Below are 12,082 nucleotides of genomic sequence, written 5' to 3'. Positions count from 1 at the left end.
GTGACACTGTTCTGTTATTTGTTAAAAATGCATAACCGAGAGGTGGATGAGATACCACAGACTAAAGTTTTTAAAGTCAATAGAGGAAATGCTTTGGGGATCAGAGCAGGTCTGTGTATATTTTAATGGAAATGCTTTCAGCTCCAGTGTTAAAGCCATATCACCCCACTGTGCTCTGTTTACACCAGTTATGGATGTGATGTAGAACGAACGTCCAAACCATGTTTGCAAAAAAGCTCACTGGAAGTGGTCTAGGTGACGAATGACTCATAAGGTCTGAAGCGTGGAACTATTTTATGGTGTATAATATAATTACAAGAGTTCATGTGTGTCTCCAGATAGTTTGTGAAAGGCAGCCAGTCCTTAATGGTAATTATAATGAAGGCAATGTCGGTGGCTTGTCCCCCGTATCCGGGAACAGATCATGGACAAACATAAGATTTGTTAGTAAAGTAGTGAGTAATGGCTGGCTCCTTTGAGATTTCTTATGTTTCAGACCAATGTACTGCTGCAAATCGAAGACAAAGTTGTTACCTTTGTATGAATTGTAAAAGCATTCTGTTGAAAGTTTTCTACCACTAATATATCTGTTTCTGCTGACGTCTTTTTAAAATGTAAACACTTAAAGTAAAGGGTCACCGTTGTCTGCGTGAACAACAAGAAAATGCACCACATTATTCTTCACTCATACAGTATATCTAGCACATGCACAACAGAAACACAAGGAACTTCAATGCAACCCAAACATTCAAGTCAACAGTCGACGCTCAACACTCAATGCTGATTTGTGTCTTCTTGCTCAAAATGCTTGTGATTCCTCTGCACAATTATCATCATCATCATCATCATCATTATCTATTTTGAAGGCAGCAAAACAGTTTCTCTAACAACTTAGATAAAGATAGGGGGTGGTTAGCCACTAAAGTATTCATCCTGTCACTTCTGTGTGTCTCTGAAGCATCCACAGCTGGGGTTAGGAGTGACAAAAAATGCACACCAGGCTCCTTGTATGAAGCTTGATAATATATTTCAGGAGAGACACATCACATTGGTGCTCATGTTAAAGCCTAAGAGCATGCTTCATTTTTTCTATTAAAAAAATAAATGTACAACAACTTCAGTAAAACAAAAGGTGAAGGTGGTTTAATCAAATGTGGCATGCGACTGTGGGGAGGTGAATAAACAGCGTGAGAAAAACAGATATTCAGCCTTCTTCCTACTGAGTATCACTGTAAAAAATTCACAAAAACCAAAAAGAAACTTTTCTTTGACATTAACTTTACATTGCACAACATTTTAGATCTGTGCCTTTTCATAACACTCAGAACCATGTTCTACAATGTTGTACAAAAGCATTTAAAAAACTAATGCAAACTGTTAGGGATTGATACATTTTCATACCTGTATATTGCACCAACACTTTCCTCTTATTAAACAATTATCATATGAAGTGGCTCTACTGAGAGTTGAGTTTCTTCCTGACTCACATTGTCATTTTTGCGGGAGCCATAAACTAACACTATTATGTTAAGCACATCTATCCTGTAAGCTAATTACACTCATGCGTCAGCCATATTAGTTTTTGCTTTATAATGATGACATAATTCATTTTTGCGACATTGCTTCTACACTGTAGTAATACAGAAGAATTCATACTGTACAGTATGTTTTTACCTTTTTTGTCTTTGTTCTCAATCAAAGTCTTTCTAAATAAGGCTGTACAGTATGTATGTGGTAGGTCGGTTTATTTGGGATTGATTTTAGCACAATAAAGGCATTTCTTAAGCTTTTTGATGATTGCATGACGTTTAACCCGTGGATTCATAGAAGCATCATAAGCTAGGCCAGAAAAATTAGTGGGTTGTGGCAGAAAGAGCATCTAATGGAAAACCTGTGCCAGAATTATCCGACAGAATTACCTGGTCTGGCAAAGGTTGAAAAACGTATTAATTAATAAATAAAAAAAAAACAGGATTGTTTCATAAAAAATAGCACTGTGTTATATTTGTGCAGTCTACAAAAGACTAAGGGCTCAATAAAGTGGTCCATACTGTATCTTTAAAAGCCTAAAACTGACAGAGAACTAACATAACAGTTATTTGTCCTTAGGCTTAAAGTGGCTCGGATTAGCCAAAGCTGAAATAACTTAGGCTAACACCGTGTAAGTGTCTTAACTCAGTTACCACTGGAACAAATTAGTCTAAATCACTTTAAGCTAGGAGTCCAATTTACTGTAGCTAAAACTGAAACAGAAGTATAACAAAAGATGCTGAGCAAATCTGAAACTTGTTAAAGAATGACTGGCATAATAAAAGTTTTACAATCCTGAATAGTAGTGCATTGCTATCTATCTCGGTGTATGTACTGTATCTCTGGTTCAACATGCTGATTATCTAAAGCTGTAAGTTTTGTTTTCCTGAACCTGCATTTCTTTTATATTGTGCTCTTATCTGCTTCAATGGAGTTAATGAGTGGACATTTTTTCCTCTAGCCTCTTACATCCTTTTAATGCACAGCAGATTTTAATCTGTATTGTACTGTATGTCCAGGTTGTCTTACAACTGATATCTGCATATGTGTGTGTTAGATCATCGCGTATCAGCCGTATGGGAAGTCAGTAGACTGGTGGGCCTTCGGGGTGCTGCTGTATGAAATGCTAGCTGGACAGGTACAACTGACACGCACTCTCCGACTTAACCGTACTCATCTATTACTGTATATATTATGATTACTGTTATCCCTTTACCTCTCTTTGTTTCCCAGCCGCCGTTTGACGGAGAAGATGAGGATGAGCTGTTCCAATCCATCATGGAGCATCATGTGTCATATCCGAAATCAATGTCTAAGGAGGCAGTGGCCATCTGTAAAGGAGTGCGTAACCCATTTGGGCTTTTCTTTACCTGTTCTAAATCATTTCTTGGACCTTAGGACTGTAGCACTGGGGATCAGTGGCAGCTGATAATATGATGATATGATAATAGCTAAGGCAGATGTATAATAGTATGTAAAAAGCAAGAATTAATTAAATTATTGTGTACAGTGGTGGCCAAAAGTATTAAGATAAAAATTAAATGTTTTAATGATTTTCTCAAATAGTTAAAAACAAGGATGATCAAGGTAATAAGAATAATTTAAGCAGTTAAATTGCTTCACAACAATCAGGCCTTTATTCTTCAAAGCCTACTGGATCCAGATATATTGGCATAGAGCTCTATTGGAATGGAGTTCAATTCAGTTAAATTTTATTTCTATAGCGCTTTTAACAATGGTTATTGTCACAAAGCTGCCTTACAGAATCAAACAGAAAAAAAGGGAAATATGTCTAAATTAACACGATCAGTTAGTCCCTGATGAGCAAGCCGAGGGCAGCAGTAGCAAAGAAACTCTCCCTGTCAGTAGGAAGAAACCTTGAAAGGAACCAAACTCAACAGGGAACCCGTCCTCATTTGGGGGGTAACTGATAGCAGGGATTGATTAGTGGTCATACTGTGTGTTAGGGGGCTAAAAGTTCAGTATAACAGGAGAGGTGTTTAAGATAAAATGAAGGCTTTGGTACGATAGTAACTGGTAACTGTTTATAGGAAGGACATACAGAATGTCAAAAGGACATCTGCAGTACTCTGGTGTCACTCGCTCAATTAATGCATGTTTGATTGCTCACCGAATATACAGTACATGTACAACGATGGTTTCTTGATTGCTACTGCTTTCTTCACCATTGTCCAACAGTTTTCTATTGGGTTTCTATTGGCTACAATTTTAACATACTGTATCTAACATACTGAGCAACACTTTTCTAACCAGGTAGGTTGGAATGAATTAGTGACATCACCTGTTGTGTGCACATGGAGAACTATAATACATGGCATATGGTATCTGAATATTTTTTGCCACCACTGTATATTGTTGTTCTTGTGAAAATAAATCAAAATGCCAGCCATAATGATTTCATCATGTTATCAAAATCATCTTTAGGCTCACTATATTTTTTGTGTAAATAAAACAAATGTATTTGTCTGTATATGTGTGTGTAGTTGATGACGAAGCACCCTGGAAAACGTCTAGGGTGTGGCCCAGAGGGAGAGAGAGACATCCGAGAGCATAGTTTCTTCCGTTACATGGATTGGGAGAAGCTTGAGAGCAAAGAGGTTCAACCACCATTTAAACCCAAAGCTGTAAGTCTCATACACATACACACACATACACACACACACACACACACACACACACACAAATATATATATGCACAATATACTGTATATTAATATACAAATATGCACATATTTGCGGTTATTGATAAATGAACTGCTTATATATATGAGCATTACTACTTCAGGAGATGAGCAAGAAATCCAATGGCTAGACCTTGTCCATAAGCACAACAAGACAATGCGGAACGAGGCTAACATTCAGTTTAGTGATGTTTATTTATACTCATTGGATAGACTAATAGACTAGGATCAAGAATGAGGCTTTTTGTGTAGCTAGCTAAACTGATGAGCATACAGCTACTTTTGAATCAGACCTAAAGTGTATCTATCAGTAGTCCACTAGCGCTGAATGAGATGATAAAATGACATGGAGATAACTTTAAATGAACGGGCCGAGCACAATGTTGCAAATGCAAATACCTCAAAACAGCGTAATTTGAACATTTATTTTAAGTGTTTATGCCAATTAACATCTATTCGAACCACATCCCGGCTTCCTTAGGTTTCTAACAAGGGTTTAGAATTAACAGTAAGAGATTGGGACGGACACAACAGCTTCCTAAACACCGTGTGTGTATTTTGTGTAACACATCTCTTAGTGTTGTAATGTTTACTTCTTTCAGAAATATTACGATGAGGTGCATGTTAGCTCCCAAATTCCGGTAATTTAATATATATTTTTTGGTGTTGTATATACGCATTTCTGGACAAGCTTCAATCTCATGTTTAGTTCAATAAATGTAACTCAATTTTGTTCGTATAGTGTTTTTAACAATGGTTAACAGTTTAATTATGGAAATAAGTTAGAAGAATGGGAATAGAAGAAATCTGTATAAATTATAATGACCAGTTTGTCCCTGATGAGTAAGCCAAAGGAGCTGGCGGCAAGGAAAAACTCACTGAGATGACAATAGAAAGAAACCTTAAGAGGAAGCAGACTCAACAGGGAAGCCATCGTCATTTGGGTGATATCAGAAGGATATACAGTAGCAGAAATCGATTTGTGGTCATATTGTGTGCCATGAAGTGCAGTATAATGGAGAGTTCCCTTGTGGTCCAGTAGTAAGCACACAATTCTCTCACCATCGAGTTTCAGGCCTGCTCAGACCACCTTTTTGGTATTAATTTAGGCTTTTCGACATTGCGTTAGGTGCCCTTATTTAGCACTATCCTCTTAGTCATGTAGTCAACGTTGTTCTGACGTGATTTCAAAGTAGATCTTTCAAAGACTATCTAAAAATTATGTTATCCCAACGTCCGTAATGTTGCCAAATTAATGTCACCACAACATTTTGACAAGCAACAATTCCTACTAAAATGTCTCTGATCACTCTGATTCTGTAATGTTACACTTATGATGATGATGAGGATGAGGATGTCGGCCAAACACCATAAATAGAAATGGAAATATTATTGACGTAAGTAAATAAGCCAGAATGCAATTGCCTAAACTGTTTTCGCAGGGTTTTTTTTTGTTGTTGTTTTTTTGCTTTTTGTCCAGTAATGAGTCAAGTGCACATGTTTGATTTGAGCTTGTCAAGGTATAGAAGTTATAATGCCCAACTAAGAATAAACTCACAAACAATCCACTGCTATAAGTGTGCAGAGCAACAGATGCCTTTGTATTTCAGCGACGTGACACTATGCGCGGTAGGTGGATCCAGAAATAAGTGTAGGTTTAAGTCACCTAATCAACTGTCATGTCCACACACACAAATACAATTGCCTAGAGTTATGTGCATAACATCATACAGACATACTGTACACACAGCTATTCTACAAACATGCCCAAATCTGTCTTTCTCTCCTTCCTCCTTTCTGTCCCTCCTCTCTGCTTCTACCTCTTCTTCTGTCTTCTGTCTTTCTGCCTGTCTTGCCTTCTCTCGGGTATTTGTCTGATTAGCCTGTCTTCTAGCTGTTTCTCAATCAACACATTGGGTTCTTTCATCGAGACAAACTTAAAAATTGACTCTTCAACTTGGAAAAGTCAGGACTAATTACGAGTGTTTAGTAAAACATCTTTTTTATTTTCCTTTCCTTTTTCTATTTTCCTACTTCTCCGTTATACTTCTCAACACTTTATCCCAGTGTGCAGGTGGTTTGTTTGAGATACGAGGGAAAATCCAGCGTTTTTCTCGGGTGGGCTGTGAGACCGAGATAGCAGTGTGTGTGTGTGTGTGTGCACGTGTGTATGCGCGTGTGTGCGTGCAGAGCTGTGAATGGCTGTAGTTCTGCTTTGTGCGTAAAGCAATGTGTCCAGCTATAAGCACGAACAACAGTACTCGTGCTAATTACAGCGTGCAGTTAGGAAAGACAGAAGAAAAGGTGAACAGACTGATAAAATGACTGACATGAAAACAAAGAATGACATGCAGGATTATTTGACACAAAGCCAGACAGCATATGTCTACGCTACTGTTGCCTGCTAGCTAATCAAATTCCAGTTAATAATAGTCTGAAGTAGAGTAATGCACAAATGGTAGCTACAGTGTTCTGAAATAATAAAGCCATATTACATACATGGTATGTTTTTTTTTTTTTATATCTAAGAAAAAATTTATTGCAAATCATGGTAACAAATGATACATGACGTAGCAATGGCATATTCCATAGTGTTAGCAGTGATTTAGCACTGAGTACTAATGCTAGGTTTATTTTGTGTGCTAGCGGAGAGTAAATTATTCTAGAATACTAATAAATATGTAATAATTGTAATTAATATGCCTATTTCATTATTATTGTAATATAAGATGGAATGAAATATAATCAGAGATAGACAGATAGATAGAACGAGTGTTCAAGTCAAACCGGGACTTTAAGTCTAAAAAAAAAAATCATTTAATAATAAGTGAATAGTGAGTAAAACTTCCCTTTATTTCTCTATATAATCCCCTGCTACGCTAATGCACTTCTCCCAGCATTTCACCAGTATTTGGATACCATTAAGCTATTTTTACCATTTACCATTAAGCGAAATAGTTTTTAGTTCAGGAGAGGGCATGACCTCTCGCTTTCGCAGCTAAAGCGCTAGCCTCCCAGGAATTCCTTTACTGCTCCAAACATGTGGAAATGGCGTGGACATACTGTAGGTCAGGACTTGAAAATGGGACCACAATAACTCCCAGCCGAGGTCCTGCAATGTACAAGCGATGTTCTTAAATAATTGTGTAAACAATTCCCACAGACAGACGCAAGTTGATGACAATTATCTATCGATTTTCCTTATAGAAGGACTGCAGTGGGGTCTAAGCCACCTTGGCTTGGGAACGTCATTCAGGGACCTTGTTTAAAACATCTGTACCATTCAAGTATTTTTCTGCTGCTACAGTCAGAGTCTCATCAACATACTATGCTTGACAGTTTCCTGGTTTGACTTAAACACAGTCATAATAGATGCTGAAAATGGAGAATACATACAGTATACAGGCATGTACTGTAGCAAGAAAGAAAAAAGAAAGACCTATTGACAGAAAGATACGGCTGGTGATGCATTAGACAGAAAGAGAGACAGAAGAGAGCAGTCAAATAGCAAAAGGATAGACTCGGACAGATCATAAGAGAATCTGACAGTAGACAACTCTGACAACAGAGACAGGAGAAAGCCATTTCCATGGGAAGCTCTCTCATGTGTCAGTGAGTGTTTGTGTTGTGTTCATGTCACGCATGTGCCGATACTACGTCACGTCACAATAAATGCTTATTCATGTCTAAGACTGTGACGAGCTGCCTATTGAGGTTTTGAGGCTGTGTTGTTTGTCACCGAACTAGCTGACTAACCTGACTGCTTAATTTTCAAGAGAGATTTTGATCCTTTTGGTAGATTCGGCCAAGGGAAGAAACCTGCGACAAAAAAAAATCTGGGTAAATTATCTTTAGCTCCAGTCATTTGAAGAATAATGACAGCACGAACACAGGAATCTCCTTATTAATGCGTTCCTTTAGCCCGAGGATGGTAACCCACACGTCTCAGCCGTAATGTGCAATTGATTGTCTATGAGTCAGCGTAATACCACGGAACTCCGATGCAGGGGGAAATTAAGCTCCCTGTTTATCGAATGCTTTTGAGAGATCATGATTTTGTCTTGCTGCTTTAAAATCGATCACAAAAGAATTTCCTGAATTTCCAGGTAGTTCTGCTCACCATCCTCACCTCTGGTACAAGAGCATTGAATGTGTTAGAGTTCCAGACTGGCTGCAGGATCAATAGATAGTTCATTACTTCTTTTATACTGTACATTGGGATATACTGTATTTTTTAAAGTGTTCCCTGGTCACTTTATTAGGAAAACCGGTTCACCTGCTTGTTCATGCAGCTTAGTCAAGTGGAAGCAGAGCAGTGCATAAAATCATGCAGATAAGTCAAGAACTTCAGTTAATGCTCACATCAAAATAGAACAAAAAAAGTGACCTCTGACCTCATGGTGTGATTGTGGTTCCAGATGGGATGATTTATGTATTTCAGAAACTGTTCCTGGGATTTTTATGCAAAGTAGTCTCAAGTGTTTATACAGTATAATATAGTGCAAAAAAACAGTACTTGTATCCGAGGGTCTTCTGAGCTCACGGAAACTGGACACGTCTAGATTCTAAATACATTGATATTTTTTCAATCTTCGAATGCAGCTTAAAATAAAACTGTGCCGTAGATGTTTTTGGCTCGAAGGCAAGGAACCCTGTACTCTTGTAGTTTGTCTTCCTTAAAGTGAGAGGTTATTTCGTGTCACTAAAAAGATTAAATTGAGGATATTAGGATGAAATAGCATCTTAAATATCCATAGGAGGATCCGAGCACCAAATAAGGGTCTTTTTTTTCCCCTCAGAAACATTTCGTGAATGTCACGAGCAGGGGTGTCGCAAAGGAGGGGTAAATACGGATGATTACAGAGGCCTTGGAGTGATAGGGGGACCTTAAAATGCTATGACAATTAAGAAAGGTTTGGCTTTGTCAAGGTTCAAAAATACTTGAATCAGCCCGTCTGGAACCAACAACCGTCTCACAGTCACAAGTCCCTGAAATCATATTACCCAATAGTAGAACTGAAGCTCTTGACCTTCACCTGCATATGAATGTTTCTCGTATGCATGTCATGTACACAGTGCAGTTTCAATTCATATATCCTTTAAAAACTGGGTTGCCAAACTGTATTGTGTCCTTTAAAGGGTAGTCCAACTCCAACTCCCATTTTACCTGTAAAGAAAAGGGCATTGAAATAGAGGATGAATATAAGGTATAAATGTTCAATTCATTTTAAATAGTGCTGTTAGATAAGAAATTCTTGCTATTAGCATTAAAGATTAGATAAAAATGCTGGAGGATCAAACTGTAGACCTTGACATAAATGTGGACAGTAAAAACAGTCAAAAAGCAGAAATAAGCAAAAACAAACATATATCCCACATGTGGTACTAGAAACTACTAAACAAATAATATAATTGAACAAATGATAATTGAATTTTAAATGTGGCAAACCTGGTTATATTGTACGAGTTGCTCTAATATTGGCCATTGATTATGAAATTGGATATAAACTACAAGGGGCATTCAAGTAAAACCGGGACTTTTTATTGTGCAGAATAACAGAACACAGTTATAAGAGTTTATTTCTCTGTAGGATTGAATGTTAACCTCGCTAAATAATAATGGGAATGGGTGGGCTTTAGGCGACATCTCCTGAGATGGACATCGATGGACGTACAGACTTCTTTAAAACACTTGAACCGTTCAAATATTTTACTGCGACTAAGTGTCTCATCATCGTACTATACTTGACGTCTGTAAAATTCACTCAGTTTTATGCCTTCATTCACAAGTCAATAACAAGCCCCGGTTTGATTTGAACACCCCTCGTATTTTATTTATAAACCACTTTTACAAATGAAATATAGTATTCATGAAAATTCATTATTATCTCATGACAGTACCTGAACAGTTTGAACGTTTTAAATAATTTTGCGTCTAAACAGTCTTAGAAATGTAATTCTCAATTAATAAACTTTAAAATGTGTAATGGTTTATAGAAATAAGCAGCATCATGGTCGTGCTGGTTCAGTCGTCGGCACATGACAACACAGCTCCAAAAACTGCCTACCTGGGCTGGCTCTTTTGAAATAAAATCTGTCATTATTCATGTTGAAAGATCGGCACATGTCTCATTCACACTTTCCATCACTTCATTGTGCAGATGGTGATCATCAGTCATACTTTTATTTGTCCTCCATGATTCTGTTGTCCTCTCCTCCCTCCATCCATCACTCGGTTTCTTTTTTTGTGTTCTTCCTTTTTGCAGTGTGGCCGAGAGGCGGAGAATTTCGATCGCTTTTTCACACGTCACCCTCCGGTGCTCACTCCGCCCGACCAGGAAGTCATCATGAACCTCGACCAGGACGAGTTCGAGGGTTTCTCCTTCATAAACTCTGAGTTTCCTAGCGCAGGAGCTCAAAGCTAATTAATATTAGCTGTTTAATGAACTCTACCCTCCCCATGCCCCCAACATCCTGTCATACAAGCCAATCATTTCTTGCTTCTGCTGGTGCACGTCCTGCTCCCTCCCTACCGGCCACTTGGCTGAAGTGCTTATGAACATAGATAATGACTATTAGATAATCAGATGCATGCAAAACATGCTCCCTGCAGACTACTTGGCTGTAACTTATATATATATACATATATACTTAGATGCATGTAGAACTTCGCTGTGATAGCTAGGTAATTTAACAATTCAGATTTTATTTACTAAAATACATGTGGGCAGCAGATAGAACATCAGTACAGGAGATTTCCACTTCCTCTAGGAATGCTCCAGTTTTTCCTAGTTATACACTTCCACCAGGATTTCTCCACCTCCTCCAAGATGCATGAGTGACTTCCTGCAGCCACACAGCAGTGTGTGCTTCCATCCATCTGTTTATAATGCCGGGGAATTAGCCAGTAAGGAAACTCGAACATGGAAAGGAGAAAGTAAAGAAGAGGAGAAGAAAAGGAAGAAACAGTACAAAAATGATAAACAGGAAGTTTAAAACAGAAGGACTGAGCAAAAATAGGAAGCAAAAAGTTAAGCCACAAGAGAGGTAGAAATGTAGGTAGGATGCGAAAAGATAACAAACAAAAATACATGCATTTAGAAAGACAGAAAAAAATACATGCAATACGGAAAGTCAGATTTTTAGTCGAAGGGCCAATGAAAACTAGGATTGCATAAACATTTGGATGGAAATTGACCAAACAGCTCATTGCATGTCTTTTACATCATCTGTGAATGTGATTCATTAGTGTGATGCCACTGACTTTTTATTTTGCATGTCTGAATTATTATTTGAATGCATAACCTCCACGGACAGCATGCATTCTGCTATGATTGCATCCTGAGTATATCATAGACACATAGGCTCTACAGTGATGAGTAGATGATTAGTATTTCTGCTTTATACAAAATATCCTTAGCTCTTACTTAAAATATAATAAATCAAAAAGGCATGCTTAAGAGACAAAAGTGTCCCCTTTGTCGAGGTTGGCATTACAAATGTAATCTGTTTGAAAGGACATGGACACAAAGGAATTTACTTTCAGCAAAGTGTCATTTTGCCTTGCCAAGTTCACCTACGTAGATAAAAGTCACCCTAAAAAAATTGACAACCTTGGAAGTGAGTCAAAAGAAAGGCAAAAGAAGAGCTGTGATTTCTTATTTCTGCAAAAAATAAAAGGAAGGATTGGTTATTATTTCCCCGCTTTCCTGCTCAGCTTTTGTTACATGTTCTTCCTGTTGTGATTTTGTTGTGTTCTTCAAAAAGAATCTTTGTTTTAATGATTTATTACAAAACAAAATGGTTTATAAACAGAAACACTCACACACTCACTCACTCACTCATTCTCT

At 37.7% G+C, this 12,082-nt stretch overlaps 1 protein-coding gene across 2 annotated transcripts in view; it reads left to right on the top strand.

The window, feature by feature from the left end:
- prkcbb (protein kinase C, beta b) overlaps positions 1–12,082 on the top strand; it is a 138,184-nt gene that overhangs the window by 102,184 nt on the left and 23,918 nt on the right. The window contains exons 14-17 of one of the 2 annotated variants that reach the window (XM_053514396.1): positions 2,588–2,668; positions 2,764–2,871; positions 4,035–4,175; positions 10,499–11,310. In XM_053514396.1, coding sequence (XP_053370371.1) covers positions 2,588–2,668; positions 2,764–2,871; positions 4,035–4,175; positions 10,499–10,657 — 489 coding nt within the window. In that variant the 3' untranslated portion in view covers positions 10,658–11,310. Of the gene's footprint in view, positions 1–2,587; positions 2,669–2,763; positions 2,872–4,034; positions 4,176–10,498; positions 11,311–12,082 lie in introns of those variants that run through there. The other variant, XM_053514397.1, reaches the window with a different exon arrangement.

The sequence above is a fragment of the Clarias gariepinus genome, chromosome 16, assembly GCF_024256425.1.
Source record: "Clarias gariepinus isolate MV-2021 ecotype Netherlands chromosome 16, CGAR_prim_01v2, whole genome shotgun sequence".
Lineage (NCBI taxonomy): Eukaryota > Metazoa > Chordata > Actinopteri > Siluriformes > Clariidae > Clarias > Clarias gariepinus.
The sequence above is the reverse complement of the archived record's forward strand: the minus strand, read 5'-3'. Positions and strand labels throughout refer to the sequence as shown.